We start from the raw sequence: 27,823 nt of genomic DNA, 5'->3' as shown, positions 1-27,823 counted from the left end.
CACCAGTTACTCCTACTTGTGATGAAGCTTCCTTCTTTGCTTGGTTCTTTGGCTAAAAATAAATTGTTAAGCAATGGCTTGCTATTTTAAAAAAAACCACATCCTGTTATGAATGGTTACTTTCTTACAACTCTATCAAATCTGGTTTGCACAGTGCCATTAGAATGGATGGTTGAGATCTCAATTAATAAAATCGTGGCACCATAGTTGTAGACATGAAGTATAGATTTGTATAATATAGAGCTGTGGATCCATCCCAAATGATATATGCACAGAATGACAAGAATTTCCAGAGATTTATACTCAGAAACACTCACTGCGCCAAACCACCATTCCCTGTGTGCAAATGGTTTTTATGGTTCTATTCTATTCTATTCTTCACATGTTTAGTAAGTATATACATTTATGGGTATAATACTTGTCACATTTTAAACAATGAAAAGTTTTTTCCTTTTGTGTGTACTCTTGTGAGTACATTAAGGTGTTGTTTTCGGGGGCAAAATCTTTGTTGCAAATTGTACACATAAAAGGTTTTCCATTTGTGTGTGCCCTCATATGTTTCTTAAGTGAGTCTTTGTAGGAAAACTCTTTGGTGCAAATATAACATTTAAAAGGTTTCTTTCTTGCGTGTATTCTCATGTGTCTATTAAGGTTATGTTATTTTTGGCAAAATCTTTGTCGCAAATTGAACACTTAAAAAGTTTTTATTTTGTGTGTGTCCTCATATGTATATTAAGCAAGTCCTTGCGGGAAAACTCTTTGCTACAAATACAACAATTAAAAGGTTTCTCTTTTCTGTGTACTCTCATGTGTATATTAAGATGATCTTTTCGGGCAAAATCTTCGTTGCAAATTGTACACTTAAAAGGTTTTTCTTTTGTGTGTGTTCTCCTATGTATTTTAAGGTAATATTCATATGCAATTTTTTTTCGCGAATTGTGCAATTGATAGGCTTTTCTTGGCTGTGAACTCTCCCATGCATCTGAAGATCTCCATCATATGCAAAATTATATTTGCAAATTGGACACTTAAAAGGTTTCTTCTTTCTCATATGTCTATTAAGGCCATGTTCATATTCATAATGTTTCTTGCATATTGAACAATTGAAAGGCTTCTCTCTTGTATGAACCCTTATATGTTTATTCAAATGTTCTTCTTTGAAGAAACTTTTGGTGCACAAGGAACAAATATATTGCTTTCTTCTGTTATCACCCTTGTCATCTTCAATATATCCCTTGGTTTTAGACGATTTTGAAGTTTCAGCCTCTACTATCCCTTCTTCACTTAGATATTCTGGATTATTTTTTGGTTGCTCTTCTTCACTCATTTTTCCTGCAGATATTGGTAAATGGGTAAATAACTTTGGAACATCTTGGACCTGTCCTTCCATATAGCTCTTGTTCAAGCATCTGAAAAAAAAAGTGAACATACAAATGTAGGCGTGCTTCTAAAATAATTACTAATATGTGCAGTACAGAAGACTTTAAGGGAGTAGCATCTAGTTTTCTGTGCTATCAAGAAATGAAACTGTACTTTAATAATTGCTTACCTCAGATGTCAAGATAACATTACTGTGACTTTCACTCCTTTTACTATCACCAATACTAACTTCATTAAATTCTTCAATGTGAACAATTATAAATTGCAGTCACAAGATAAACTGATTTATCTACTTGCTAATTTCAGGAGTAGGCATTAAACATGCAACACAACAAGTCTAATATTACTGTACTACATAACAGTAAACTATAAATATCAGCACCATGTGAAAATGAGGGACAAGAACGCTGATACTAGCTTTTTAAATTTTCTTGACATTAAGAAGATAATTTTCAAAAAATTTGTTTGTATAAATGTTCAAAATGTAACATGCAAAACAATTTCCAAATATTACAGGACCGCTGTTCTTATATCCGGTGCAAGAACTGCCTTTATGGCAGTGATACTCTGTTGCCACATTTCCCTACGAAGGAACTCACAGTCAAACAACCAATTAGGCCTAGTGTTTGGAAGCAATGATGTTCAAAATCACCGTCCCCAAATCAACCAGTAGGGAAACAGGATTTTCTCAAAATATCCTTTCTGCACTGTGGTTGCACATCAGTTGCTGTGATTGCTCCAGTGACATGCACTGAGGAGTAGCTAGTCTAGCAGAGATACATTAATCAATCTAACATCTCTAATTATTTTCAAATCACAATATTTATTGTCTTGTTATAGCCACAGTTCATATGCAATACTTTCTTTTCCACGCGCTTCTCGTCCATCGGTGTGATCGGCGGATAAAACTAGCCTAGCTCGCTCTTCTTCCGCCTTAACAGTTCCAGGTAGAAACGGGTTTCCGAAGGAAAAGGGAAGATTTCTGTCTCTACCTCCCTTGCCCCCTCGACCCCCGCTGCAATGGTTGGAAGCCCGTGCTTTCAGGTCCCCCAGTCTATCTCCTATAGGACAGATAGGGGATTGGTTTCCATTCGATTCCTTTGTAAATTCTCTAAAGAACTAAAGGGAAAATTTTCTGCAGTACTTATGTTCTCTGTATTTACACAACATTTTACACGTTGTACAATATGTATGTATAATATGGGATGTAGTTTTATTATTTATGAAATGGGAACTTGTTATGTGCAGACAATAATGTTATGCTTTCTTTATTTTATTTATTTATTTTCAAATATGGAATATATAATGATTAAATTTCAAATATTTGCTCAGGCTCTGTCCAGTTTTAGTAGTGTTTTTTAAAAAAAATATACTAATCTTTTGGCCTCCAACGGATGTATTTATTTGGGCAAGATTGATTGACTGATTTGTTGTTTTAAGTCCACTTTATGCACAGTAAGGCTAATTGGGACTGGACCTACAGTTTAAAGTGGGATCCAAACCACTTGTGCCTCAACCGGGTATCGAACCCGAGACACCTTGATTACAAGGTGACGATGCTATCACTGCGCCATCTGCAGGCCTATTTGGGATGCACATTCATATTGTTGTTGGTTTGGTTTATTTTATAGTTGCCACGTTCATTGGTTCCCCAGGCGGCTGCCTTTGGAATCGTACCCTGCCCGCCCCTCTCCTAATGAGCCAGGACCTCCTTAGCAATACCACCCCAACAAAGCTCCAGGCTACGCGTTGTTGCCATGCTTTAAGAGGGCGGCGGGGGGAAGTCGACGAGCTGCACTCAAAGTATGTGACATAAATAAATAAATCGACACATATAATTAATTATGGCGATTTATTATTTCTGTGACCCGAAAATATATCATAATAATCATCTGATTCGTCCAATCTTGCATAGCATTTTATAACGTTTAGGCTAATAAGAGAATTTAATGTGGACCAAGTCTCGTCCAAGTAAATGAGTTTGCAACCTTCTGAACGCAGCTCCTGTAGTCTCCGTAGATACCGGTATCTCCAAGCAACAATTTTCACCGATTCCATTATTACATTCTTTTTCCTTAAGCGACCAAACCGAAAACCAAGTTTTTTTATTAGTTCTCGAAGCGTTGTTTCTTCATAAGGGAAGTCCGACACACTTTTTAAAAGTTTCAATAGTTCACTCAGTGTCGGTTTGATTGATTGATATGTTGTTTTAAGTCCACTTTATGCACAGTAAGGCTAATCGGGACTGGACCTACAGTTTAAAGTGGGATCCGAACCACTTGTGCCTCCACCGGGTATCGAACCCGGGACCCCTTGATTACAAGGCGACGACGCTACCACTGCGCCATCGGGGAGGCCCACTCACTGTCGGTGACTGTCCTTTACTATAGAACTTGTAAATCTCGCGTCTAATGAAATCACAAGTAAACTCGTCCACTTTGTTAAATTTTCTCTTTTTATTTCCAGGCTTCTTTGGTGTGACTGGACCTCTCCAAATCACATTTCGCACGATTTTTCAGTTTAACTTTAATATTTTGGCTGTCTCTGCAAATGGCATCTTTTCCTTTTCGACATATTCGTGCACATTACACACAAATAACTGACTTTGTTCAACGTTTTGGTTTTGGATACTTTTCTGTTCGGTGCTCCGTAAGTGCTTGGTTGAGGATTATCTTGGTTTGTTGAATGATCTGGAACTTCGGTTGTGTCCCACGGTCGCCACATGTCGATACAAACTCTGTTTTCCCGTAATATTTCTAAGATATAACAATAAACTAGATTTAAAAAAATACACTTTGTCAATCCCCAAGAATACGAACTCGCATACGCACCTCACACTGCTCTCTTGTTGCGGGGAGGAAGTGACTTGGCAACGTCCAGCCTGTTGACAGCATGCTCACCCTGCACGCGTCGCAGGATTGCAATATTCTCGAGAGTGGGAGGATCAGATTTCCAAAGGAAACCAGCGCGCTTTGATACCGCCTGGGGATCCAAAGAACGAGGCAAGTATACTTCGCTTTTCTGGCACATTTGGTTATCGCGAAAATGAGGATGATGTGATGAAATTAATGAAGGGACCTCGAACAATCCAGGCTGGGATTCAAACATGTGATGAGCGTGCATTCTTGTTCCTGTGTTGAACTCTGCAGTGAATAATGAAATAATTTGAAATGAAAAATGTATCTCAAAACTCAAGAAGCCAAATGAATATTATTGAAGAAACTACAAGAAAGTGTGTTTTGTTACCTGTTTTGTTTCTGTGCATAAAGTGGACTTAAAACACCAAATCAACCAACCGTGGGGGAGTGGTTATCACAGCCCGCTATGACACCAGATGTTCCAGGTTCGAACTCCGACCTGGGCATGGGTGTTCTTTGTGTTTGTCCCTTCATTAATTTATCGTATCATCTTCGCAATTAACCAAATGTGAGAAAAAAGCGACGCTAAGTAACAAGAATCAAGTCAAATTATTGATTGATTGCTTGATTTGGTTTATTTTACTTCGCTTTTCCGCCACTTTTGGCTAACGCGAAGATAATACAATATAATTGATGAAGGGACAAACTCAAAGAATACCCATGGTCAAACCTAGATTCGAACCCAGGATCTCTCGCTTAGTAGTCAAATCAAATCTTTTTTATTTTCAAATAGGGGTGGGGGTTACGTGTACTTTTTTAGTACTCATTCATCATTTTGCAAACTTTTCCTGTTATTGACGTTCTATTTTTAGGAATACTGGGCCCTGAAGGGGGAGGGGTATGAGCCACACCAACCCCCCCCCCCTTGATCACGCCACTGATTCTTACCCCAAGTGTCGATGTCACCGCACGTCACTGGATTGCTCTATAATAATATGTGACACCAAGGGATGAAGCTTCCTTATTTGCTTGGTACTTTGGATCAGGAAAAGCCATGAACAATTGTTTGCTCTGTTAAAAAGCCTGCATCATGGAATAAAGGTTTTCCATCTTACAACTACTGCCAACATGCTTTAAATGTGCCATTTGAAAGCATGGGTGGGATTTCTATTGGGTAACTGCAGTGTGGTATTAAGAAATTTCCAGAAAGGGGGGGGGGGGGTGGAATTCTACTGACCGTCTAGACACAGCATATATATCCTATATAGCTATAAACACACACATACATATATACATATGAATCTAAAATTTTCTACCCCCATAAAATAGCACGTAAGATACTTTGCTAAATTATTGCTACATTTGCAAAATCATAAAAATTACTCATTTACTTGCATCTCAGGTTTTTGTGTGTGTGTTTTTTTTTCACTTATTTTTACTTGATGCATTAATTTGCACTCATAATATTGCATTCAAAATATACTCTAATATACTTCAATATTCATATCCATATACATATCCCATAGTGAACCATCATTAGTTGAATTCTCCTGTCAGAAAAATAATAAATATACTTGTGTGGTAAACTTCTTTTTCTTTCATTTTTTTTTGTTGTACATATCAATAATTTGCAGTTTTATATAATATTATCTTTTTTCGATTGAGCATATTCTAGATTTGCATGTCAAATACTGATAATGTTATCAACCACAAATTTATTTGTATGTGTATGACATGTATATTTGTAGCTATAACATTTGAATGTAATTAGCGGAGACCTATAATTGGGTAGCTAAATGCCTGTTGGTCACCCCCCACCCCAACTTAAATAAAAAAAATAACAGTTCCATTAGTTTGTTAACTCTGAAAATTCGTTTGGAGGGTCACCAAGTTACACATAATTAGCCCAGGTCTCCTTGAATACAAAACATTAGTGATTACCACTACTGTATATATAAAGTCCATCACTGTATATATAATTTCATGATCAATTGTTGTTACAGAAATGAATGAATTCATTTTCGATCCTTCTGTATTTTTAGTCATGATATTTTACAAATGTGTTTAACTTGCTGCAAAATAACAAAACTACCAACTTGACAACGCATGCTGAAACCGAAAAATATTTCCAACAAAGGATACCACCTTCCGACTTGCCCCAACTTTTCTAATAATCAAAGAATAGAATTATTATAGATTATGTATGTGGAACTTCATCACTATATACGAGGTCAGACAATTAAGTAATGGGACAGATTTTATATTGTGAAAAGGAAACAAAATAATTGAACATTGCTTGTTTATTACTAAAAGTGCATCCCTCCTGCATCAATACAGCAATTGGCACAGTTGGCCAACGATCAATACAACATCTGCAAGTCTTCATGTGGTATGACTTGAAGATTGGACGTCACAACTTGGTGGCTGGTCTTGTGTTCATCAAAAGTGCGTAATTTCAGCAGCAGCTTCATTTTCGAGAACGAGGAATAATCACATGGGGATAAATCTGGGGAGTAAAGCCGATGATTCAACACATTCACTTGTTTTTGGACTAGGAATGTATAGACAACCACTGCTCTGTTGGACCGTGCATTATCGTGTAGCAGGAACCAACTGCCCGGTTCAGGATTCTGAGGTCTGATACCTTCATGTTCTCTTCCATAATCATTCCGAGCACTACGATAGTAACAACTAATTACACTTTCACCCTCTGGAACAATTTCATGATGAAAAATGTCTTTGCTATCATTAAAAAACACAACATTGTCTTCACCCTTGGCTTTGAGAGCTGCATTTTCTTGCCTCTTGGTAAATTTAGTGACTTCAATTCAGCGATTTGTTAGTTTGTACAAGGTCCATAGTAAAAATGCTCTGTTTTGTCCTCCACAACAATAGAATTCAAGAAATGTTTATTCCCGCAAGCAGTTTTCAGAATGTCCCTCATGAAACTTGATGTTCACTCGATGCTCCACAGCTATTACGTGACGACACCCTTGCACCTCCTTCACGACATGGTGGCATAATTCCCAGCATGCCTATCGCAAGTTCTTGAGGTGTTGCCAGGTTGTGGATTATGGACCACAGTACACCAGGAACGCGTTACTTCAGAGATAGAATGCACATGTGGGACAATATAAAATCAGTCTCATTACTTAATTGTCGGACCTCGTACATCAAGCTACAGCCGTGTAATTTTTCCATTTGTTAAATTTTTCACGGGCAACCAACAATCAAAAGGAACTTGCCACTTTACTGCTACTGCTTTCTTGTGTAGATGCACTTGTAAATTTTCAGAACCGATTCTTTGATCAACACAGTCTTCAATGCCACCAGCTTTATCTGTTTTCGTTCATTTTGAAGGCTGATTCCAGACACTGCAAAGTCTGGAACTCATAATACTCACTTCTTTTACTAACATTCTAGCTTCACAAAGAAATCTAGCTCATTGTTCTAAAAAAAAAAAGCACACTTATCTTTAAAAAATGACTTTGTAAACGACTATCATGCTCGCATAAAAAATTCCATGTAGGCTATTTTCGTGCACTACTGTTCAAGTACTTGGCACTCATACAAATACAGACATTGTGTGGTGACAAGTTCGAGTCACGTGACAACTCATTTGCAACTTTCACATTCCTGCCAAATTCCGTGGACAAAGAAAAGGAAAATGGGGAGATGCTCTTCAACCCTGGCCACTTCTTTGATAGTTTTAGGAAAATATGATATGATATGATTTATTTGCATCCAAGGACTACAATTTTGTACAAGTAGGTACATCTGTAGTATAGGACTGTCAAATAGAAGTACACGATAATCAAGTTTGGTAATTTTAACATAAGATACACACATATATATTGGTTTATTATAACCCTTGCATATCAAGATATTATACTATACAATTTCAGTTTGATGTGCAACAGCAAGCCCTGCATGTATGGTAACTAACCATATCTTTTAATATTTATTCTGCTTGCACATAGTATTATAGGTTATGTCAAATAGAAATACATGATAATAAAGTTTAGTAATTTTAACGTAAGATACATACATATATAGAGGGTGGTGTATTAATACCCTTGCATATAAAGATATTATACTTGACAATTTTAGTTTGATGTGCAACAGCAAGCTCTGCATGTATGGTAACTAACCTAAACATTCCTTTTAACATTTATTCTGGTTACACATACACAAGACCTTGAGTCCTTCACACTCTGACCAATAGATATGTCTGTATGCATTAAAAAGATGAGTGTTGCCTCTTTATATTCTTGTATGCTGTAAAATGAATGTTTAATTACCATGCTTTTGATTTTATTTTTAAACCTTTCCACTTTTGGTTTGTGTCTTAACTCTCTGGGCAACTTGTTATACAGGTCAACTACTGAGTTTTTAGGTCCCTTCTTGTAGAGAGTAAGACAGCATTCGAATTTGAAGAGCACACGGAAAGAACAGTTTAAGTCCTTTTTATCAATTTTTCAGGAGAGCATTTTTTAACTTCAAAACGCTATAACTTCTACATTTATGTATCTAGAAAGTTGAAAGTTGTACACCACATGGAATGCTTTTTGTATACAAAAACTGCACGGAAAATTAAAAATATTATAACATTTGATCATCAATACATCTATCTGTCTGTCTGTCTGTCCTCTACTTTTCTCTATATAACTGTTATGAATGTCATTGCAAATCCAGAAATAGTGAGCTAATACCTGAACGTAGCAGGCATTTTACTACTTATTGGTCAGAAAAGCTTAAATTATTTGAGTCTTATATTTTTTATTGTTATTTTTATTGTTTTATTGGTATGTCATGAAATGTACAACATACAGGTTGTACACAAAGAGTGCAAACTTGCAAACATTAATTTTTCATGTAAAGATACAATGGCATGTATGAAAACTGCAAAATTTATTGATGAAAAGGAATATTTGTGTAGTATTCTTGAGCCTCCGAGTCACAGAACACTTTTAGTTCTTGCAGATCATGATACTTTTCCTTGGAGATAGGTATTGGATTGATTGGGCTTGGAGATAGGTAGCAGTCCCTCATAACAGGATGATGGAAACATAAATTCTTCTTCAGCGAGCTTTGATTCCTCTTCCTGGTGCATAACAGGACCAGTTACTACTGATGATGTCCATTCCCTGTTTTAAGTTTCTCGGTGACTGATGTATCGAGGATGATGGCGTTCCACCTTCATCTCCTTGATAACACGAGATGGAAATGGACATTTTGGTTTGTACATTGATTGCAAGAAATTTGTCCAATCTCGTATCAAAGGCGCATCAACCTCCACCACATCAAAAGGAGTAGGTTTCGCCCTGGCATCTTCTATAATTTTCCAATCCCTGGGAACTTCGGCTCTCAACTTGCTTCTGATAAGACCCATGTCTTTGTCACTTTCCAGATACGAATGTCCCATAACAGGGAATGTCACGTGAACAGAATCAAAACGCTTCAATTGGTGAACAAGATAGTGAATATATCTGAAGAGCGTGTAATTCTTATTCTGACCCCCACACGAATCACAAAAAAACTTCTCTAAGTGCTTCACTTCAGGATCAGGTAGTGTGGTCACATAGTGATGAAGAAAAGAAGCTAGTTCGTTAGACAGTTGTTTACCGATTGTCTCTAGGTAAGCATAAAATACTGCAGCATTATAAGACAGTCTATGCATATTAAATAAAAAGAGAGAAAGTTGCCGTTTGTAGTAAACAATATTGGTGCTTATGTTAGGACTTAGTAGATTTCGTTGAAAATACATGCATATTGTTTCCGCGTTTCTGTACTTTCTGCTTCTCTGTCTGGCCTGTCTCTTTCACACATAAAATGTATCAGCTTTGCGTCGGTGGACCTCGTTTTCTATGCTTTCCTTCCGTAAACGATAACATGCATACGTGTACAGGACTTTTCCCATTCTTTCCATGTTTTGAACGGACTTTGCCCATTCTCTCATTGCATACTATATTTTCCTAGTGCAATAGCTCTGTCACTTGACTCATTTTTATAAATTGAGTTGATGCATCTGCAAGTGTGTCTAAGGAACTAAAGAACTGCATCAATAACTCATTTTCGGTAAAAATGGACTTAACCCATTATTTCCGTGTACTTTTCATTTTATCTTTATTTCTCGTGTTCAGGCTATGGATATCTTCATTGGTTTCGAAAGTACTAATATTTTGTTTGATGTATACCAGACATTCATAGATATACAAACAGGGTAATGTCAGCAAGCGGAAGTTATGGAAGTGATTTCTACACGAATATTTCCCATTGACCCCTGCCACAATTCGAAGTGCTCCTTTTTGTAATTTAAACAGTACGGAGCTATGTACCTTCTTTCCCCAGCTCATGATTCCATGCCTTATTACTGATTCAAAGTTTGCTACATAGAGACTTCTGACAGACCAAAAGCTGGTAATGTTTACCATTACACGCAGTGCAAAACAGACTTTACTTAATTTTTTGAAGCATGTCGATGTGCTTTGTGAATTTCAAGTGTTCATCTAAAACAATACTCAGAAATGTAGAGTCTTTTGCGTGCATTAAGTCTGTATTTTCGGACTTAACATTAATATTTAAGTGGTTTTTTTTGTTGTTGTTGTTTGAGAGGCTGTAAAATTTATGTAATTTGTCTTGCTTGTATTTAGAATTAAATTATTTCCTTGAAACCAGCTATCAAGCTTTAGCAATGAGTCGCTTACTTTATTTTTAAGGCATACTCACAGTGATCTGTTAATATAATGTTTGTGTCATCTGCATACAGTATATCCTGTGCCTCATCCAAAAGTTTTAGCATTTCGTTTACATGGAGAAGGAATAGAAAAGGTCCAAGTATACTGCCTTGGGGAACTCCACAATTTATTTTTTGAACTGAAGATTGATTATATATTGTATTTCCATCACCATTTAAGTAACATATTTCTACCAATTGTTTTCTTTCATGAAGATATGATCTATACCATTTATGTGCTAGTCCTCGTATGCCATAATTTTCTAGTTTGTTTAGGAGCATTTCGTGACTGACTGAGTCAAAGGCTTTTGTCAGATCACAGAAAATCAAAAGTGTGTGTTTGTAATTATCATGTGATTCACCCACTTGTTCAATGAGATCAATCAGGTCTTAATTTGCATTTTTTGCTTTGTGGAACCGTGTTGTGTCTTGCTTAGTACTGAATACTTTTCACAGAATTTTTCAACTTTAATTAACATTGCACATTCATTTTGGTTCATTTTTCCTGTATATTTGTTTTACACTTTCTATTTTTAGTCTGTTAGGAAAGATACCTGTTTCAAAGGAATGATTTATGATGTGTAGGAGAGGTTTACAAAGCTGTTTGTAGCAACCTTTAATCAGAAAATCTGGTATTTCATCAAATCCAAATGAGTGCTTGTTTTTTAATGCCCTGAATATTTCCCTTAATTCTAGTTCAGAAATGGGTGATATGAAGATTGATTTTTCATTTTTCAGAGCTGTTAAAGCCTTTGCATCTGCCTTGGTCATCTTTTTATTTTGGCCAGCACATGGTACTCAGTTTATAAAGAAGGTGTTGAATACATTTGCTACATCATATGCATAAGTTAATTCTTTGTCTTTTAGATTTAATGTTTTTTCTTGTGTTTGAGTGTGGACATGTTACACTTCGGATCAGTGGCGGTCGGCGGCAACTATGATGGGTAGTGCCAACAAGAAATAAAAAATAAAAAAACTCTGCAAAGCCCACCCCACCTCCTCCTTGAGGTTGCGCCACTATCCAAGATGTTTATCCTTGTTTGGTAATGTGGAAAACAATATGTGTTCAAGTAATAACACACTATTCGGGTTCATCTTCACTCTCAAACCTATCTTTATACACTACAGGTCACTTCCCTAAAAACACAACAATTACAAGAGGAAGGAAAAACAAATCCTCTCACCTTCTCCTCCCTCATGCACACGTATTCCAACTGGAAACTCGCATCATCATAGGATCTTTTTCTTTTATATTTTTAAAAAAGTCTGTATGGCCCTCTAGGCACATCTATCTATTATCACAATGTTCATTTAACTTTGGAAAAATACTAGGTTCGTTTCTCCAAAAGTAGGCAGAAATTACTTCCCCAACGGGTCTTACAAATCAGTCGTATTTAGCGACTTATCTCTGAAGGTGGCAACTGTTCAACACTGCAAAAGTTCCTTTGCCGTGCCAGGCAAAAACGGGCATGGTTGGTGTCTTATTTATGGGCTAACCCCACGCCCACCTCTGCACTTTGTTCTTGGCTCATGGTGGAAATGTTCCTCGCTGAGACTTCTTCAACCCTCTGCACGTGTGTCAACATGGTTAGGCCAGCTCTTGGGCGGCACGGACTGTCATCACGTCAGCTTGACCGGTTGCAAGATTCGAATCTCCTTGTCTGTAAACTATCAATGTATTCATTTAACAATACTTGGGCAAGGTATGCATTTCTTCTGAGGGTAGTGTCATGGCACGGCGGCTCTACCCCTTGAGCCGCTGCTGCTTCGGATTATATCCCACATGGCTTAGCATTTGTTATCTGATGTTTGTATCCTTAAGTCATTATATTTGATTTGTGCCTGTTTTAATACTAATTGATATGTTTTCTTATACTTTTTGTAGTAGGCTATAAAATTTGGGTCATTATTTACTTTACTTTCTGCATGAAGTAATTTTATTTTTCTGCTAGATAGTTTTATTCCATTTGTTATCCAGGATTTTTCTTTATTTCTTATATTTAATTGTTATACAGGAAAGCTTTCATTGTGGAGTAGGCAAATTTTCTAGTTTCTGCATGAATATATCAAATTGAATTGTAATTAGAACAGCTAACTGAAATGAATATGATCCATGAAATGCTTTGGTTTAAAACTGTAAATACTATCTGTTATAAGATTTTTGGAAGCATTTAAGTAGCATTTATGCTATCAAAAATGTTAATGGAAATGCTTTCGTCTAAAGCTGGCTTAAAGGTGGATGAGCAATTTGAAGAATGTTGTAGGAGAATTACCGCTTTGTGCTTTTATTAAAAAAGGAAAATTATGAACTAGAGATTGGCTCGAAAAAAATATGGTAATCAATGCGTACCGAACATGCTTTTTAACATGGGTTTGCATTATTCATACACGAGATCCACAGGATTCATTCACAAAAAAAGTAAAAAATATATTTTAATACCCTTGTAATAATAAGGATTTTCATTTTCTGCTAATCATATTTGTCACGTACACATCTCATCGCTTTGCATAAATTCCTAAATATTAATGAACTGAACACGAATGCATTGCACATCATCTTTTCACTTTTTTTTATCGAGAAATGGATAAACCTTAAACAGCCAGCACTCGGAAACCACAGACAAAAAACGCTACTTTGCAAACTCATAGATTATCTTCACATGGACAAACTTTGCCCTGATTGGCTGTTCCACAGAATCCAGTCGAGGAAAGCTAGTAGCAATTGGAACATGTCCTATTCCTCAAAACCAGTCAAGCAGTCAGCCAGACGGCCATGATATCTACCTAGAAAGTCAGTTCTGCGCCAATTAGGGCATTCCTACTAGAAATCCAGTTCCGTGGGATAGGGGCTTTAGGCGAATCCCTCTCGTACTCAATGACGACCCGGGGATTTTCTGGCCCCCAGATGTGGCAGTTGTGCCTATTTACCTTACCAGATATGTGGAATGTTGCCTCATCTGAAAAACAAACATATTCGAGAAATGCATTGTCAGTGTCAATCTTTTCTAACATGTCAATAGCAAACTTTTGTCGCACTTTTCTGTCATTCGGCAAAATCTTCTGATGGAGTTGGATCTTGTATGCCCATAGGTGCACGGTATGCACAGTTGTTGGTGGTATGTATAGTTGTACACTAGCTTGTCTGATGAATTTGCGTGGACTTCTTTGGAACACCTCTTGAATGCATTCAACGTTCTTCTCTGACACTTTACGCTTGGCATGCTTACCTGCTTTTGACAACAGACTTCCAGTCTTTCTAAGTTGTTTTTCCCATTTCATAATTGACAGGTAACTTGGAGCAGCTGTCCTCGGTGGAAGGTTGTAGTCACGATGAAAAAGGCGCTGCACACACACCCTCAAGCGACAACACACAGAAAACCTTTTGCTGAGCCGTCCACATTGTGACTCACTCTTCACAGCATGGCGTGACTTTTCTGCTAATGTGCATTGGCACGTGACTTATCTCCACGTTGCACATGCGCACGAGTGGATTTAAAATTTCCAACATTGCTCTTTTCAATGGTGCCAACCGTTTCTCATTGGCACTAATATTTTTTACGTTATAAAATTTTATTTTATTATACATATAAGCCGAATATGCTGTACATTGTTTTAAACTTTAAAATATAGATATATCACAATTTTTGCTTTAAGTTACGGCATTTCATCATTAATATTAAACACTCATTAATGTTAATCAACAGATTTCACGTGGTTACCTAATCGCAACGTAAATCACCAACTCACTAAACAGCGATAAAAGTTAAAGGTTGTCTTATATTGTCTTCGGATGTGAAATTAATGAGTTTATCAGTAATTGTTGTCTCTTTGGTGAACCTTAAAGAGAATTATTGAAAAATATTGTTATTTTTTATTTTCTCTATATGTAAACTGGAGTGTTCCCAATTGGGAACATTGGCGTTTCATGTGAAGTATTATTACAGAGTTTTCTAATTATAATTCAACTGGACCAGCATCTTTGCCGTTTATATATTAGCATTGTAAATGTACAGAAATATTACATATAAGCTTACAGAGAGTGAGACAACATTACAACCTTCAAACTACAAAATACATAATAACAAGGTCTGTTGACCTGTGTTTGCCGCTCGCTTTGGAAGGACCGTTCATAGCGCGCCTTTTGAGCAAGCTGAGGTGGTTGTAAAATTGTGACGTCATAGACATGACAGATCGCTGGGGAAAGTTTAGTATCCGCTAGTTTTAGCAGGGGAAACGTGTTTCTGTGTTCTTTCCTTGCTCTTGTATTCGTGTATTCGCGTGTATTTTCAGTCATTTTGTTGTGTTTTTCATATTGTAGTGTGAGTGATAATAATAATGTCTAACTGTGCTGTGAGCACATGTTGAAACTATCTCAGGAAAACTAAAAATTTTGATATTGTTTACCATAAATTTCCTCCCAACGAGAAGTTCCGAAAAATGTTATCGAAAAGACAAATTTCAGGTTGCTAACTCGAGTATTTGTTCTTCACATTTTTCACCAGAATGTTACGAACGCGATTTAAAATCGGAATTATTAGGAATTACACCAAAGAAGAGATTGAAGAAAGATGCCATTTCTACATTGTTACTTGCAGTCACGCATGTGCAGGTCAGTGACGACAACAGCGTTCGTGCAAGACGTGCAAAGGTAAGATGTGATAGGAAAAGGGTTCTCTCTAAGGTAAGTGAACAATTATTTGTGAACAGCAGCGTGCCACCTCAAGAACAAAAGCCTTTATCTGTGTTGTCATTCGTTTGTTCAATAGAAAGTGAAAAAATCGAAAACACAAAACAATTGGAAGTGCTTCGTGGGGAAAATGAAAAGCTACAGACAGATATAAATAATTGTCATGAGGAAAACAAAAACCTTAAAATCAATTTGCAAAAATGGCAAGCAAGGTATAAGAAGGAATTGCAGTCAAAAGTGGCTTTAAAAACAAGGGAGCGGAAGAACTATCGTGAACAAAAAAGTGAGACAAATTTTGAGCAAAACCTTTACTCCAGGGCAAATCAACCAGTGGCGTGCCCAGGATTTTCGAAAGAGAAGGGTTATGTATACTTTTTCTTGGTAGTCAGCTCTCATTTTGTCATATTTTCCTACCTTTGACGTTCTTTTTTTTTAGGAATACTGAGCGAAAGAGGGGGGGGTTATAACCCCTATTAACCCCCCTTGGGCACGCTACTGAAATCAACATGGGGAATTAATTAAGGGGAAAAGAAAGCAGAGGTGGAAACAGGAAGATATAATTCCTGCATTAACACAAAGGGCGATCAGTGAACGATTGTATACCCACATGAGATCAGAGGTCGGAATTCCATTACCCAGAATTGCAACACTTCGTCGCTGGGCGCAGAAATTGAGACTCCCACCGGGAATTCTTGCACCAGTTTTGAATATTATGAAACAGCAGTGACAGTGTTTGAAGTGGAAAAACTGAGTGTCCTGTTGTTTGATGAAATGAATGTTAATGGACGAGTGTGCTACGACAGTGAAAATGACAGAGTTTTGGGTCCCCATAGAAATGTTCAGGTTGCAATGCTTCGAGGATTGACAGGTGAATGGAAACAGCCAGTATACTATAACTTTGATACGGCTATGACCAAGACTTGTTGTTTGATATTATATCAATGGTTGGGATAGCTGGGTATAAAATAGTCGCTATAGTTTCGGATCTAGGTGGAAGTAATAGAAAGCAAATGAAACAAAAACAATGAACCCAGAGCTGCTCTTCTTCCAGTTCTTTCCAGCACTAGCCGTGGGTAAGTTTATGCTTTTACATACTTATAATTCTTGTATACACCATTACTTTCATGTATTCTGTGTAAGTTGTTTTACGATGCTCTTCAGTATGTATTTTTCCTCTTAAAAATAAGAGCGTTGCATGCTTTACAGTGCTGAAAATAGCAGACATGCAGAGAGTATCATGCTGATGACGTCACAGAACCCAGCCGAGGTTGTAAAGACGAGGATTGACAAAAAGGCGAGTTATGACCAGACCTTCTAGAGCGGGGGAAAGTGGGCTTCGACGGACCTTGACATAATAGCATAACATAATTGTATAAAAATAAGAAAACGTCAGTGTGCAACTTTACTCAAGGAGAAAAGGATTTGTCTTATTGAAAATGTAGCAATACCAAATTTTAAAATATATGTAGTTTACACATTTGAAAATGAAAAAGAAATACAGACACACAGAATGTCCTAAACTGGTTATAAGCCATGGAAAGCTGGAAAGCAGTGTAAATGCATATTTCTTGTACACTCGCGAAATCAGTTTTCCTCATAACCCCTGTGATTTCAAATCGTGGTCCTGGCCTTGAAGATGTTCATGGATTTTTGCGAATGAGGACAGTAGCTACCTCTCTTCGAAAATCCAAGTGAATCTTTGAATTCTTCCTATGAAGTTCTTGGTGAATTTTCCAGGCTGCAATAACTGACACATTCAAAGAATTGGAAAATAAATTCCATCACCATTTTTCCCTCGCAGCTGAGGTCTGTAGCTGGAGAGCAAACGGTCGAAGACATCGACGCCCCCCATTTCTTTATTGTACTTTCATACTAAGTGAGGTTCAGGGATATCAATCCTCTTCTTTGATTGCCGAGAGTAGCGCTTTGCTGTTCCTAATGGCAAGTGTGTCTGATAGTTGGATGCCAAGGTGACTATGGAATTATCATTCCATCTACACATGTAAATATCACCATCACATCGAAAGTCAAACTCTCCTCTTTTCTTTTTCTTCATTTCGTTTGTGGGAACCAAGGGACATCTACCAGTCCTTCCTTCTTGTACTGTACCTATTGCTTTGAACCTCTTCATTTTCAGCTCTTTCAGCAATGTGCATGAGCTAAAAAAATTATCAAAGAAAACCTCAACTTGCAGAGAATTAGTGACAACATTCAATAAGGCTGTCACCACTCTAGTCCCAAGTGGAGAGTTAGATTCATCTTCTTCCTTTCCTTGATAGATTTTCATAACTTAAGTATATCCATCACTTGAACTAAGAGTCCAGATTTTGAATCCGAAACGAATCAGTTTTCCCTTTATGAACATCTTGTAAGAATGATGCCCATAATAGGGAACCATCGATTCGTCGATGCTGAGTTGTTTATGAAAAATTCCATATTGCTGAAGATTGTTGTTTAGGTCATCATATAAAGTGGATCGTGGCGGGAGATGAAACCTGGTGTTTACAATATGACCCCGAAACAAGAGGACCGAGTACGCAGTGCAAAGAACAGTTCTCGACGTCAAGAAAAAAGGAACGGATGTCGAAATCGAAGACAAAGGTGCTGTTGATTCCATTTTTTGATTCCCAAGGACTGATCCACCATGAATTTTTCCCTGAAAACCAAACAGTCAATCAGTGGTATTACAAGGAAGTGCTTGGTTGACTCAGAAACAGAATGAAGCGGGTTAGGAAGGACCTCTGTGATTCTGGCCAATGGTTTCTGTTACACGATAACGCTCGGCCTCATACCGCATTGTTTGTACAACAATACCTTGCCAAGCATTCAGTGACAGTAATCAATCCCCCTCTATATTTTCCGGACTTATCGCCTGCTGAATCTTTCCTTTTTCCCAAGCTTAAGATGGCTATGAAAGGGCGAAGATTTGACGACTTTGAGTACATTAAATTAAATATTACGTGTATTTTGCGAACACTTACTGTCAATGACTATCAACAGTGTTTCCAAGACCAGTACAAACGCTCATCAAAGTGTATTGCCTCCTCTGGTCATTATTTTGAAGGTGATAGTCATTTGAAGGCAATTACCTATTTTCTTTCCTAAAAAAAATTTCAGTTCTTTTATGGGCGGACCTTGTATTAATGTCCTACAGGAAGGACGGCCATATAAGTTCCTCCTATACACGGGCTCGATGATCTTGGTCATTGGCCTAAAGAACGTTCCAGATGGTGCTAGACGTTTTAAGATCGACACAATAATACAAGGTGTGTCAAACACCCCTGGCGGTTAAAGAAATCGCTCTGTTAACATTATCCATAAACGGGTATATTCTTCGGCATCCCTTTAGGATTATCCCAAATTCGAACAAAGTGCTATTATGGGAAACGATATTTTGAACAATCAGACGGCTAACTTGGATTTTCATAGCAATAGACTCACATAATATCGTTTTGGGTCTCCCTTTGTTAAGTGTTCGGTCTAATACCCGAAGAGCATTTGACGTTTCTGTTAAAGTAGCACATATGATAAGGATTAATCCGCAACCCAAATTCGCCATGGCGCGGAAAATAAGAGTTAAAACCCATCTTTGTATCCCCGTGCAGTTAGTGACCAGTGAGGACAGTTCACATACTGTATTGGGATCAGACGTGACGATTCAACAACAAACTGGATTGTTGATACACAAAGTAATTTTAAACTCGGAAACTAACCTTCTTTGGATTACCAATCCACTGACACAAAATTGTTATTCCAAAAGGCAAGCGCATCGGCGCGGCTGAATCGTGTGAACTTCCATCCCACGTTCAAAATGCTCGAGAAAGTACTCCCTCTGAACATGTAAATGTCGCTGAGGAGATGGGAAATGCAAGTAATGCATCCCCGGACTGAAAAAAACCTTTGATATTAACCCTGAATTGGGCACGGATAAAAAACAAGAATTGTCGCAATTCTTTCTTAAATATTCTCATGTTTTTTCATGGTCGGAGCAAGACGTAGGTCGAGCTACAAATTACATACACCGGATCCGACTTAAGGATGGTTTTGTGTTCCGGTCTAACTCGTATCCGGTCCCCATATACCTGCGTAGAGTTGAATGACCAAATTGACACGCTTTTAAGACGGGATAACCCGAGAATCTATATCGCCGGTTTTTCTCGTGCAGAAATCCAATGGAAAATACCGCATGGTCCAGGATCTCAGATTGCATAATACGAACACAGTGTTTGACGCCATCACGATCAATGACTTGAACGAAACCCTCTAATCGATGAGAGGAAAACGGTTTTACTGCTCGATGGATCTACATCAAAGCTATTTCAACTTACCATTGTCTGAGGATTCGAAGCCTTATACTGCCTTTACAGTCCCAGATAAAGTAGGTAAAGGACACTACGAACTAAATGTTGCCGCTATGGGTGCCATTACCAGTCCGGCTGGGCTAACACGTTGAATTCAATTAACATGTGCGGGAATGGACTCATCAACATTCACGTCGTACATGGATGACCTCTTCCGCGTTTTAGATAAATTCTCGGACTTATTAGCCACCCTAGAGCAGTTGTTTCGGTGCCTAGAGGCGACTGACCTTAAACTGACCCCCCCCTCTAAATGTCGCTTTGGTTATTTTCAAATTCTCGCGCTCGGGAACTTGGTTGGGCGTTTTCGTTGCCGCATTTCTGATAAGATTATCGCATCCATTACTCACTACACCCGCCCTTCGACTGTCCGTAAAATACGCAGTTTCCTCAGATTCACATCCTGCGTCCGGCGGTTTATTAAAGTGTATTCTGACATTGCAGCCCCCTGCAGGCCCTAGTGGGCAAAAACAAACTTCTTCAATGAGGAAAACCGCAACAAGACGCCTTTCAAGCTCTAAAGAAAGCTCTAATCACGGCTCCCGTCCTTTGGCCGTATAAACCCGACAAAAAACGCGCGTTTATTCTAACGCAAGCACTTCTGCTATTTTAGGAATTTTGATGCAACAGAACTCAGAAAAGGCGTGGCTTCTGGTGGCCTACTACTCAGGAAAGCTCAAACAGCACGAAACGAGACTAGACATTATTGAATTGGAACTTCTTGCGATTCTTTACGCCCTAACTAAAGAGCTTCCGTTTCTATCTATTAGGGCGACACTTCTATCTGTTTACAGATAATAAGAGCATTACTTATCTGAAAACTGTGAAACACCTGTCTCCAAAGATCCTACGCTGGGTAGCTGCCATTGAGGAATTTTTTTCAGTTTCCAATTGCCGATCGAAGCAAAATCCTGCAGATTCATTGAGTAGAGATACCGGCGTTAAACCAATGGACGATGAACCGGATTTGCAAAAGCATAAGGTTATATTGATGGAGGATAAAACCATTGACATCGCTTCGCATCAGCGTGCGGATGAGCACTTAAGCGCTCTTATTCGTATCTTGGAAGATCCACAGGGAGAGGGAAATCGAGCCCCCTCCCTTCAAAGACAAGCATGTTATTATGACATGAAAAACGGGTTGTTGTACCGCCCTCATAAAATTGCCTCTGGTACACAGAAAACTCCTGGGTATTCCTAACGCCTTGCGTAACAGGGTAGTTCAATCTCTGCATTCATTGCCCACCGAGGGCGCGAATATACTTTCCATACATGAAGCACTTTATTCGGGCAAACCTCTGGAATGTGCGGTTTGCCAAGCTAACAAGCGACCTGTTGGTTACCAGGCCGGCGAGTTGCCGATTTCAGTCAATCGCGATTGAGTTTAGTGGCCCATATTCGGCCTCAGGGCCACTGAAACACAAATATATCCTCGCGGCAACTGAGTTTTCTACCAGCTTCATGGTGACTAGATCGACACCCGACGTGCCGGCACAGACCGCAGCAGAGTTCCTGTATGAAGACATTATTCTCCGTTTTGGCGTCACAAATACGGTCCATACGGATAAGGGTAGTGAATTTACTTACTTCCAAGCCCTTCCAGGAATTAAATCAGAAGCTAGGAGTACAACCAAAATTCGCGGCAACGGCATGTCATAATCCCATCGGTCTTCAGGAACGAAACCATGGCTCCTTCAGCAAATTCTCAAGAATTGTGTCAATAACGGGCATACGAACTGGACGGATTTCCTCCGACCAGCCTCGTTCTGATATAATACATCCCCCAACAGAACTTACGCCATACCCCGTTCTTTCTGCTTCACGGGTTCGAAGACAGGACACCCTCATCCGCCATGCTTCATCGAGATGTGCGCGTGAAAGTGGAAAATGAAAGGCGCATTAGAATCTTACAAAAATTGCGCGCCGGATCGACAGAGCATTAGTAGAACGCTTCAAGCCAAATACGTACAAAGTACAATTTGAATCCAAAAGAGGGGAAACAGTGATTGACGAGATTGGCATTCAACTGTTAAAACACCCCACGAATGAGTCTGATAACGACGATCACAAGACGACGGACTAAAGGAAGTGCCCGAGCAGCCCCCCTACTAGCTCACGAGTTCGGTCACATTCGTCGTTCCTTGTTTACATCAGTGGTGGACAAGCCGCAACGCTAGAACAGGCAATATTTTTTTTCGAGATAGATATACAGAGTGTATCATAACTGATGGCGCAAACCGAAAGGGAGAAAAGTACACAATAGTGGAAGCAAAAAAAGTCTCGGTAAACATGGGGTCCCAAATGAACCCTTTTCGAGACAAATGTGAATGTATGGTTACTATCCGCCACTGACTTCATTGTTATTATACGCTTGTCATTTTACAACTGACGTGCCTGTAAGCCTTCCATCCTTTACAGGACGTATGTTTTGTTTACAACGCCCGTTTCAGCAGTGTTCTGTTTTAAACCAAAAAACCTCGGAGTGTGCAAGGAGAAAAGCGTACAGGATTAACAGTTTATCAACTTACTAAATGAAGTTAAAAGTCCAGAAGGAAAACTAAACAGAATTTGACTGTTGGATAGGGTCTTCCTCAGAGTTGAGTTTTTACATAATACTTCCCATGTATTGACTAAAGATAAGCAAAGAATAGTAGAAAAATATACATGTAATTATAATAAAATTTTAGTAATTTAAAAATATAAGGATGTGGCAAATGCCAATAACAACTCAATGCAGTAGATATGTATTGCAATTAGTTCAAGACATGAACCCTTTTCCCGGAGAATTTAATGTGCAATTCTACTGTAACTCTCATTAATATTAAGTATATCAAACCGGGATATACCAGATGTAGCTAGAAGAAAACAGGACTGTTGCTACAAAATCTTATACTTGTTATTTTGTACAAAGTAGTCCCCTGCACTACAAATCTTCCATTGCTGGAAGTAGTGGTGGAAATAACTTTCTGAAACCATGTTCATGGCCTCTGTCGCCTCTGTTTTAACAAAATCTATGGTCGTAAATCTGGTCTCTTTCAGTGCTGATTTGACTTTTGGGATTTTTTTTTAAAAAAAAAGTCGCACGTAGCGAGATCCGGCGAATAGGGTGGATGTTCTAACACTCGGGTTCCATGCTTGGCCAAAAAAGACTTGACTGACAATGCCGTGTGGGCAGGACCATTTTCCTGATGAAGAATCCATGACTTGCTTTTCCACAAATCAGGTCATCTTCTTACTCATTCACGAATGGTCGTCAACACCATAATGTAATAATGTTGGTTGACAGTTTGACCTTCGGGTACTCAATTAAAGTACAGAATCCCACGGATGTCGATAGAAACAATCATCATGGCTTTAAATTTTGATTACCTCATTTGAGCTTTCTTTTGTTGTGGCAAACTCGGCTTCTTCCAATGCATTGATTGGCGATTGGTTTCAGTATTGTAGGTAAAAAACCACGATTCTTCACAGGTTATCACTCTCTCTAAAAATCTAGGGTCTGTTTCAATCAAGATTATTAAAGGTCCAGCAACTTTAAATAAATTCTATTCCGGTCAAGACGAGCAAATCAGCAAGCGTAAGTGGGTTTTGGAACGTAAAGAAATTTTTTATCTGTAAAGTATTTAAATTCCCTCCAGGACCTTTTTCCGGACCAATTTAAATACGGTGCAGGAATCTCTTTCCCGGATGAATATAAATATGGTTCAGGACCCTTTTTCTGGATAAATTCAAACCATTTTCAGAATCAATTTAAATTCGGGCCAGGAACCTTATTTCCGGGATCATTTTAAATACGGTCAAGGAACCTTTTTCGAATCAGTTTAAATAGGGTCCAAGTTCCGTATTGAAATGAAACAAAACGCAACTTAGATCGAATTTCAAATTGTGCGAGAATAAAAGGTTCTGATTCTATTGAAGAACTCAATAAAATATATGGGTTCTTGGACATTCAGCAACCCTGTTTCTCATTAGGGCCCTGAGGAAAAATAATTATCCACTTGAGAGCATGAAAGACTTCTCCAGGTGCTGTCTGCCTCGAGGATCTAAGGAACAAGGACGTTCATAAGGGTAGAACTGGACGAAACGCAAACGATGCAATTACGTTACCCCTCTCCATGTAGCCCCATTCTCCCGCGCGTGTTCCTTCTCTTGGGTGAGACCGCTCGACTCACTACTTGCGCAGACTTGTTCTCGTGCGCTTGCTCTTTACCTTCCTTGAAGAGAACGTTTGAATAGTCATAGCATCGCGCTGTAAAGTAAAGCTTAGAACAGCCAAGTGACGAACAAAATTAGTTAGGGACACGACAGGGGTGGCGCTGGAACCGGAAAGTCTTGGCAATAAAGAGCCCCATTTGCTCCGATTCCCTTGAATAAAGGACAATTTCCCTTGATGTAACAACACTGTCCGTCCTTGTTGTAATAGCTGCTGGGAGTACAGAAGCTTCACGTTACCTCATCGACGGCTCCTATTGGCTGCGGTTCCTGGATCGGATGGCGGAGCAACAAGTGAGGGTTTGTCTGTATTCAATGTGGCGTCATACTAACATGTAACAATTCGACAAGAGAGGTGTTTGAACGTGGTACATGTAAGAACAACAGTGTTATGATGTATTCCCTGGGCTACGTTTTTTACAACCGCAGTGTGACATTCCAAACGAACTGGCGGACCTTTTTAGAAGACAACTTTTAATCGGTCAACCCTGGTCCAGGAGTTGTAAATAAATTGAATCCCGGACTGGGAAAGAAAATCAGCAAACATAAATGAGTTCTGGACAGTATAGAACCTTTTCATTTTTAATACATTTCAAATCGGTAGAGGAACTTTTTTCCTGATCAATTTAAATATGGCCCAGGGACCTTTTTTCTGGATGAATTTAAATTCGGCCCAGGAACTTTTTCCGAATGAATGTTCATTCGATCCAGGAACTTTTTTCCGTATGATTTCTTTAAATTCGCTCCAGGAACCTTTTTCCCGCATCAATTTAAGTGCGGTCCAGGAACCTTTTTCCGGATCAATTAAAATACGGCCCAAAAACCTTCTTTCAATGAAACAATATGCAACTTTGACCGAATTTAAATTGTGCTAGAAAAAGAGTTCCGGCCCTGCAGCAGAACCCATTAGAATTTATAGGTTCGTGGACCTTTAACAACCATAGTTTCAATGTGTGTTAAAATGTCACCAGAAATATTATCTCGAGTGTCCTTTTGATCTACTGTCAGGTTTTGTGGCAACAATTTCGAACACACCTTTCTTATGTTGAAACTTTCGTGTACAATCTGACAATTTCTTTGTCTATCTCGGTAAATTCAGCAATATCTCGAATACTCAAGCGATGATCTTTCAATGACATTTGCAATGCTTGATTCAGTTTTTGACGTGCAAGGCCGTCCAGGACGCGAGTCGTCCCCGGTCTCAACCCTCTTTAAACATTTGAAACTACTGAAAAACTTGCATGCGTGATAAACATTCATCTCCGTACACTTCCTTCGACAAATCATCAGTTTCTGTGGCGGATTCATAAGAAACTTCACCTTCATACGCTGTTCCAATTTCACATTTAACATTTTTCCGACGGAGCACAGATGTACGGTTTACTTCGTCCACAAGCTACAGGGAAACTGAGTGCTGTGCACCCTGGGCAATCACACAGTCGATACGCAGGATATCACTTTATACACTCATGCACCGCTTGACCTTGACACAATTGCCGTTTCTCGACAGCAACATCAATCCGGTCTTTTTCTAGCCACACCTCATAGTTTGTCCACAACGAATATAACATTTCTTGCTTGTCCTTTTCTTCTTTGTTGAAGAACCTATTTTTAGTGCACTTCTGCAAAAATATTGCTTTTTTCCAGAAACAAAGTATATTTTCCTGACATTTCTATGACTTTCCCAGAAAAAGTAAAGTTCCCTGACTTTTCCAGGATTTTCAGATTTTCCAGACAGGTAGACACCCTGACAACTGATTAACATGTCACATGATCCTTTTCAAGTATCATGGTGTGAAACCAAGAAAACCCACTAACTTTCATGATTTGTTTCTCTTACAACATCTATTGTATACTAGGTTCTATACCACTCCTGGTTTGGAGGATCAATACAAGATACTCAGAAAATAATCAAAATGATTCAATATTCAGTAATTTTTGTAAGTTCATTAATGGAGGAAAGAATACAACTTGAATTTTCTCTATTGACAAAAACATCTTTCCAGAAATTTCATGTTGCATCTAAGGCTATGTGTTCATGGTATCAAACTGGCAGTATGTACAGTCTTAAATCACAACGAACTGTCCACATAATCTAGGTTGACTGCTGTGGCAGCTTCCTTCTTTGTTTTGTACCTTGGCTCTGGAGTGGCGTAAAAAAAATTTACTTGCTCTGTTAAAAAGCAAGCAGCATGCAACTTCTACTTTACAACTAGTGCTAATTTACAAAGTGCCATGAAACGATAGGTGGGATCTCTGCTGGATAAAAAAATATAGCTCGACTTTACATGGCAGCAACTGATTTTTATAACACATAGATCAGCATCCTACTGCATATGAGATGCATACAAACTTAAATACATTTCAATGTAATTTACATTTAGGAACACTACCATCAGACATTTAAATCCATCAAAGAAATCGCAGTTTGAAAAAATCAAACTTTACCTTGATAGCATAGCCTTCTGGTTTCTCTTTGAGGTGTACTCTCCTTACATGAAGAGCAAGTTTACCTTTATGGACAAAATCTTGCTGCAAATTGAACACTTAAAAGGTTTCTCTTTGGTGTGAATCCTCACATGCACACTAAAGATCTTGTTTCTGGGTAAAACCTTAGTTGCAAATTGAACACTTAAAAATGTTTCTCCTTGGTGTGAATCCTCACATGCCGATGAAGAGTCCCTTTCTGGGCAAAACTTTTGTTGCAGGTTCAACACTTAAAAGGTTTCTCCTTGGAGTGAATTCTCACATGCACTCGAAGAGCTGGCTTCTGGGCAAAATCTTTGTTGCAAATTGACCACTTAAAAGGCTAACCTACAAATAGGAGTTGACAGCGCTGACTACGATCTATGCTGTAATATTTTGTAGCCCTCTAAGATGATAAGTATGCAGTAAGATGGAGAGTTGGTGACAAATTATTATGATCTAATATATGTTAATTGGTAATAGTGGTGGTGCAGTGTTAATGCCCCCTCCCTTTCCCCCTCTATCTTTTCTAGCATACTGATCTATTGCATGCTAACGAAAACACTTAAGCAAAGCAATATTGGGAGGCAGGCTCTTCTCTTGTAGTGCCACCTCTGTCCTCCACATGTATGTAATGCGATTTGTGGGGGGGGGGGGAAAGGGGGCCAATTTTGAACTTATGGCTGGCAATGTTTCTATAACATATTTTTGTTCGAAAAAAATTCATAGACATTGCTAATAAAAAATAAATATTAATATTTTGCTATTAATTGTAAATATACTTATTATATTGTAGCAATTAGTTTTTTGTTATTGAAAGCGACTGTGCTGTCTCTGTGGTAAAAAATATGATATCTGGGAACCTGTAATTTTTCCTCCTGTGTGCTAACAATATTCAGTTACGTTACAGAATGAACAATAGGTAGGCCTTGGCCAGCGGAAGTTATACTTCCTGGTTTTTCAGTAGCTAAACAATAAAGATGGAATTCCTCACTGGCGTATAAATCTGTTTGTTCATGTTTTAATACAGACGATGCTATGTATGTACAGCAGTTTTTACATCAGCCCTGGCAACTGTTGAGGAATAGTGACGTTAGTTAACAGCATTGGTAGGAGTGATGTGATG

General features: G+C 38.5%; 1 protein-coding gene across 1 annotated transcript in view; it reads right to left on the bottom strand.

Annotated features, from left to right (window-relative positions):
- Positions 1-805: 805 nt before the first annotated feature.
- Positions 806-27,823, bottom strand: part of LOC145999324 (uncharacterized) — a 207,530-nt gene continuing 180,512 nt past the window's right edge. Inside the window, exon 4 of the mRNA XM_083136266.1 lies at positions 806-1,409. Within this exon, the coding sequence (XP_082992392.1) occupies positions 806-1,409 (604 nt within the window). The remainder of the gene's footprint in view (positions 1,410-27,823) is intronic.

Source organism: Lepisma saccharinum, chromosome 15 (genome assembly GCF_977018435.1).
Source record: "Lepisma saccharinum chromosome 15, izLepSacc3.1, whole genome shotgun sequence".
Taxonomy (NCBI): domain Eukaryota; kingdom Metazoa; phylum Arthropoda; class Insecta; order Zygentoma; family Lepismatidae; genus Lepisma; species Lepisma saccharinum.
This window is presented reverse-complemented; position numbering and strand designations above follow the sequence as displayed.